The sequence below is a fragment of the Terrapene carolina genome, unplaced genomic scaffold, assembly GCF_002925995.2.
Source record: "Terrapene carolina triunguis isolate 2854851 unplaced genomic scaffold, T_m_triunguis-2.0 Scaffold193, whole genome shotgun sequence".
NCBI lineage: Eukaryota > Metazoa > Chordata > Testudines > Emydidae > Terrapene > Terrapene triunguis.
Window position 1 is genome coordinate 7,633,082 of NW_020664544.1, and position 6,000 is coordinate 7,639,081.

Sequence of the window (6,000 nt, forward strand, 5' to 3'; positions counted from 1 at the left end):
AGGAAACCCCCCCACACACACACAATGAAGGAGAGAGGAGCAGCGCCCTCACCCGCTTGACGTAGGGCTCGTCGGGGTGGTACTTGGGTGGCATCAGCAGGAGGAGGGTGCGGTCGTAGAGCTGGATCCCGTTCAAGGAGGTGACCCCCATGTAGAGGAAGATCCCGAAGAGCACAGCCAGTGGGATCAGCTTCAGGATGGGCTCCATGAGGATCGAGAGACCTGCCGGGGAGAGAGGCGCTCTGTGAGATCGGAGTGGCCTCGGAACGCCAGCTTGGCTGGAGGGTGAGCTCTCCCTTCTCGGGCCAGCTGGAGAGCTGCCGAGAGCCCAGGCCGCGCCTCGGTGCCAGCACCAGCCCAGCGCTCCTTGGCATTGCCCCGTTTCTCACGTGCGTAGGGAAAGGTCCCAAGAGATGCCTCGTGAGCCACAGAAGAGGCTGCAGGAAAGCAAGTCTCCTTTGCCTTCCCCCCCCAGCACCACCCTCATCCCCGCCCTGGCAAGTTCTCGCCGCAGCCAGTCCGTCCTTGGCTGCTTGCTTGAGAGGGAGGACTCACCTACAAGGATGGCCACCAGGAGCCCACTAATCCTCTGCTCCTTGACCTCCTGGACTTGGGCCTTCTCCCCGGGGGTGGTGGTCTTGGCCATCACCGTCAGGGCGTTGGCGTGCGTGATGGTCCTCACCGTGGTGGCACTGAGCCAGGGCATGCCAAAGAGCGCGCCGATGCCTCCCATGCCGACAATCAGCAGCAGGTCCAGATGGAAGCCCGAGCCCTTCACTAGCTTCCTCTCGGGCTTGCTCACAATCAGCCTGGGGGAGAGGGTGAAACAGCATCCGCTGTAATCCAAGGTTTGCGCCCATCCGTCCCTCCTCCCCCCCGCCAGCCTCCCTGCTCTGACCCCCCTGAAGCAGCAGAAAAGAGGACAACCCTTCCGATCCTCAGATCTGCAGAGGGATGGCGCCCCCATGGTCTCTTCAGCAGCGAGGTGGGGGCTCTTCTCTTTCTTTTCTTCCGCCTCTCCAGCCCTTCTTTTCTTCCTCTTTCCTCTCCCTTCCTCTTCTCCCTTTCACTTGCTCCGCTGTGTCTCCATCTCTCCACCGCTCCTTTTCGCAGCCCCAATCTCCAGGTCTCCCTCTCCCTCTCCCCCACCCTCCAGTCCCTTACATCAGGGGTTCTCAACCTTTTTCTTTCTGAGGCCCCCCCAACATGCTATAAAAACTCTACGGCCCACCTGTGCCACAGCAACTGTTTTTCTGCATGTAAAAGCCAGAGCCAGCTTAGGGCAGTTGCAAGCAGGACAGTTGCCCAGGGCCCCACGCCACAGGGGACCCCGCGGAGCTAAGTTGCTCGGGTTTCGGCTTCAGCCCTGGGTGGCGGGACTTGGGGCACCAGGCTTCAGCCCCATGTGGTCGGGCTTCAGCTTTCTGCCTTTGGCCCCACCAAGTCTAACGCCAGCTCTGCTTGGCGGACCCCCTGGAACTCTGGTTGAGAACCACTGGCTTACGTTGTGATCTGCGACTCCAGGAAAATGAGGATAAAGACCAAGAGGGCAGGAAGGGCAGCACCAAACATCATCCAGATTGGGAAGTCTCTGTTTTTCCCCAGTGGATGGATGAACCATCCCCGGGCAGTCGTGTTGGAGACCTTGAGGCCTTCAGGGACGCTAAGTTTCTGGAAGAGAGACCGAGAGAGATGAATGATCCAAATGCCCGAATCCGGAGCCAGGCAGTGGCAGAAGGGACAGAGCACCTGGGAGTCTGCAGCAGCTCTTGGGCCCTGAGAGGTCACCAGCATGGAGGGCTCCGAAGTGGAGACGTGGCCCTCTAATGCCTTTCATCTGAGGACCAAAAAGCGCCCTGCGGAGCAGTTCATTAATGCAACCTCATTAGCGCTGCCCTTGGAGGTTGGTACCAAGAGGTGAAATGACTCTCCGATGATCACATGGCTGCAGACATAGGAATAGAATCCAGAAGTCCTCACTCCCAGGCCCCTGCGGTAGCCACGAGGGCCTGGACTACCCTAAAATTTTAGGTCAGCAGAGATCTGTCAGTCAGGGGCTTGAAAAATCTACACACACACACACCCCCGAGCACCATAGCTACGTTGACCTACGCCGACACAGCAAGGTTGACAGAAAACCGCTTCTGTTGATCTACCTATCATTGTTCGGGGAGGTGTTGTTCCCACAGCACCGGAGAAAACCTTTCTGTTCCTGTAGGCTGTGTCTACACAATGGGGTTAATCCAGCATAGCAGCGGTGCTGGAGCTATGCCGGTATAGCCCCCCCCCAATCATGCTCCTTTCTCAAACACAGGCTTAAAAGCCAGGAGTCCTGAGGGCCAGTCTCCTGCTCTAACCACTAGCCCGCCCCCTGTCCACCGTCAGTGAAGTCCGCAAAGTGGCTGGAAGGAGCGACACACCCGGACGTGAGAGCGTGAGCATTCTCAGGCCAATACCGACCACGCACGCCAAGTCTCGCCCCTGCAAAAAGCCGTGGCCGCCTGCATCAGTGCCCCCTGCCCCTTCTCCGCTCACTCACCTGGGTGAATGTGGTGTCCTTGATGAAGAAGTCGGCCAGCGCCATGATGAAGATGGCAATGGGGACCCCAAAGTCACCAATCACACGCCGGAGCTAGGGAAAAACAGCCATGCGAATCAAACCACCACCATGTCGCAGCTGGGGGCAGGGGCTGGGATACAGGGCATTTCACCTCTAGGGGGCATTGGTTCCAATCTGGCCCCGGGTGTGGGGGGACTGGCTCGCCCAGGGGGGGCCTAGGAGATGGTACATAGGGCTTCTCACCTCCTTGGGTCTAGTCTGGGTGCAGGTCAAGGGGACTGGCTGGTTCACAGTGGGGTTAGGAATGGGACTCGGGGGGCTTTTGCCTGTAGGTTCATCTCAAGTTGGGGAAGCTGGTGAACTGGTGGCACTAGGGAATGGAATAATGATAAATCCTCCTTTGCCTGCACCTGTCTGGTCGGGGACCCTGGCGGCTGCCACCCAAGCCCTGGCCATGACTTGCTGGGAAGGCAGCCTGCATGTCCCTGCTGATGAAAGCCAGGCAGGAGGGAAGTACTCGGTGTGAGAGGGGTCTGTGGGTGGAGTCCCTCAGGAAGGAGGTCAGAGAGCTACAGGAGGAGGTGGCTTGTCTGCGAAGTATCCAGGAGCGGGAGGACCATGGAGATGTCTGGGATGGAGGATGCTGGCCAACTACAGATGAGTGCAGAAGCACCAGAAGAGAGAGGGGAACTGGCTGCTCTGGGAGAGGGAGACAGAGACTGGCTGCTCTCGGGTACGAGGCAGTGCACCACCTCCCACCCGGCTCCTTCGTCCATCGAGGTGAGGACCCAGCCCATGCTGTACTGCGACAGGAGGCGAGGAGCAGACCCCACGGGCGGAGGAGGAGCCATTCGCCCCCCAGGCTCCAAGGGGAGTGGACGCATCCATCTGCAGACCTGACCCAGGGCCTCTGTGACCTTTTAAGCGTCTCTGGCGGCTGTCCGGCAGCCTGGGTGAAATGGGCGTGGTGGGTCTCAGGGCCGGACCCTGATCCCAGGAGATACCCCTGGTTGGCAGAGAGGCTGAGGACCGAACAGGGCCTGGGCTGCGACTCGTGGATGGAGGATTCAGGCAGGCACCCTGGAGATCGCCATGGAAACGCACGGCTAAGGATGCCCGCAGGTGGCGAGCTGGCGTGGCTGCCGTGAATACGGTCTCCCCAGCAGCGTGGCTGCACTAGGGAGAGACCTGACATCGCCGACGCCCATCCCCCGGCCACAAAGACTCCCTGCCACTTTAAACCCAAATCCTGCCCCCTCCCAAGCAGCTGGGCTGGGCACAGCGGGGACCCTGGGGCGAGGGAAGGGTCCTTCCCGTCTGGTGATGGAGTCTCTCTGCAAACCCGACACTAGAAGTGCAGACGGGGGGCATCAGGTGTAACCCGCTGCTCAGGTTAAGAAGTCCCAGCTGGGGCCTTGCCCTTCAGCCCACGTCGCAGTGACTTTTAGCGCTGGGAGTCCCAGGTTCCAGCCCCATGGTCAGCCAATGGGGGTGGGTGGGGCCCCACCCATGTGGCTCCCCCAGGGGTTGTACGAAGGAGCCACAGCAGGAGGCCAGGCCGGGCGCTGAGACCCACCTTGCCGGGCAGGAAGGCGCTGTTCTTGAACTTGCGCAGGAAGAAGGCGATGAAGAAGGTGCCGGCCATGAGGACCAGGGAGAGCAGGGCTGTGTTGGGTTTCGGGTCCGTGGCCGACACGTAATCCTTCCGCAGGGGGTGCTTCTGGAAGATCTGGGGAGGGAGCCGGCGGGTCAGGGAGGCAGGTGGCAATCGCAGGATAGCCCTGAGTCCATTTGTCTAGAGGGCCCCCACCCCGAGCCCTACTCCCCCTTCAGCCCATCCCTTCAGCCCATTCCGGGGCTCTGTGCCAACAGCACCCTCCTCACTGCCAGGGAAGGGCAGGGGAGTGACAGCGCCACCCAGTGGCGGGGTTGGGTTACTCTCAGAGCATGAGCCTTTTGGGACATAAATCCCAGCCCCTCTTTCCTGCCTAGAGCAGACACTGTCAGCACCCCGCCTTCTGGGCATCCCCGGGGGATGGCTCACAGGCTCCAATTTCTATTGATCCCCGTGGGATTGAGATTCAGTGGAGGGGAGCTGTCCCAGACAGGGGGTGTGGAAAGGGCTTGACTGGGGAAAGAAGGGGAAGTGAAATCCCAAAGGAAGAGGCAAGAGAGAGATTGGACTCTCCCTGCTGGACCTGTCTTTGCTGCCCCCATGGCAGGGATGAGACCCCGCAGCCACCGAGGAGACAGGAGGCTGTTATGGCATGGGGGTGAGGAGGGGACTGCGAGCAGAGGGAGGGTTTAGAGTGGGGTCCCATTCCCACGCCTGCCTCCGCCGCACCTGCCACCCCTGGCTACCTCTCCCCCGCCCCAGCCCTTCCTCGGGTTTTATTCCAGGAGCCCATTCCTCCCCCAGCGTTAAAGGAGACCAACAGAGCAGAGCGTGGCTCAGGGCCCAGCTGCACTGTCCTGGGTTCAACGCTGCTGCCGGCGCCCCCTGATACCCCTCGTGGGCTGGCCACCTGCCCGCTGGCTGCGTTCCGCGATCCGAGCCGTGTCCGCGCCTGAACGCAGCACGGGCAGCCGCAGACAGCACCAGACTTCGGAGGAAAAATTAAATGCCCGACCGGGGTTTCCAAATAACCCTCCTCCAAATGCTGTTGGAATTCAACTGGAGCTGGGCACCTAACTCCCCTGGGCCCATCGAAAATCCCAGCTGTTACATACACCAGGCCTAGCTAAGTGGTGACCAAGAGAGGTGGCTTAGTACCTGTCCCCATGCACCTGTGGGGCCAGAACGCACGGAGGGGAGGAGCTGGTGGGGAGGGGGGGTAACTAGGAAGGATGCGGTGAAACCAAGCAATGTAACCAGGAAATCCTTCCTGACAGCGAGCTCCCTAAGTCTGTGGAATGGCCCCGCTCCGGGGAAGGGGGGGAGCCCCATTGCGTGGGCTGATTAAAGCCAGCCCTGGAGAATGCAGGGCCAGAGATAATCCTGCCCCAGTAAGGAGGGTGGCCTAGCTGTGTCCCTCTGTATCTTCCCCCTCTCCCGTCTGTAGGGCGCTCTGACGCACGGCTGCATTGTGCTGCCGCTTGGGTTTTAGGAGCACTCCTTCTCTGGGTGTCTGGTGCACTAGCCCTGCTCCGGCAGGAGGGACCGGCCTGTCAGGGTGTGGGCCATGGGAACGCCGAGGGAACAGCAGCAGCTGGCAGCGTGGAAGGATGGGAAAGGGGCGTTATTTTTAGCATCAATATCCTCCTTGTTTCTTTTGAAACAAAGCTCCAGTGAGTGGGAAACCAAAGGGGCAGCTGACGGCTGTGAGTGACTCCGTGTGTGGGTTTGTGTGTGTCACTGTGTGTCACTGTGCTCTGTGTGTGTGTGTCCATGTGTTGTGTGATTGTGATTGTGCCCATCTGAGTGTCTGAGAGTGGTGGGT

General features: G+C 60.3%; 1 protein-coding gene across 1 annotated transcript in view; it reads right to left on the reverse strand.

Moving 5' to 3' along the window:
* The window catches only part of SLC4A1 (solute carrier family 4 member 1 (Diego blood group)), a 28,695-nt gene that overhangs the window by 1,584 nt on the left and 21,111 nt on the right, over positions 1 to 6,000 (reverse strand). Inside the window, exons 12-16 of the mRNA XM_029912253.1 lie at positions 4,137 to 4,289; positions 2,540 to 2,632; positions 1,505 to 1,671; positions 556 to 809; positions 53 to 222 (exon numbers count right to left, since the gene is read on the reverse strand). Coding sequence (XP_029768113.1) covers positions 53 to 222; positions 556 to 809; positions 1,505 to 1,671; positions 2,540 to 2,632; positions 4,137 to 4,289 — 837 coding nt within the window. The remainder of the gene's footprint in view (positions 1 to 52; positions 223 to 555; positions 810 to 1,504; positions 1,672 to 2,539; positions 2,633 to 4,136; positions 4,290 to 6,000) is intronic.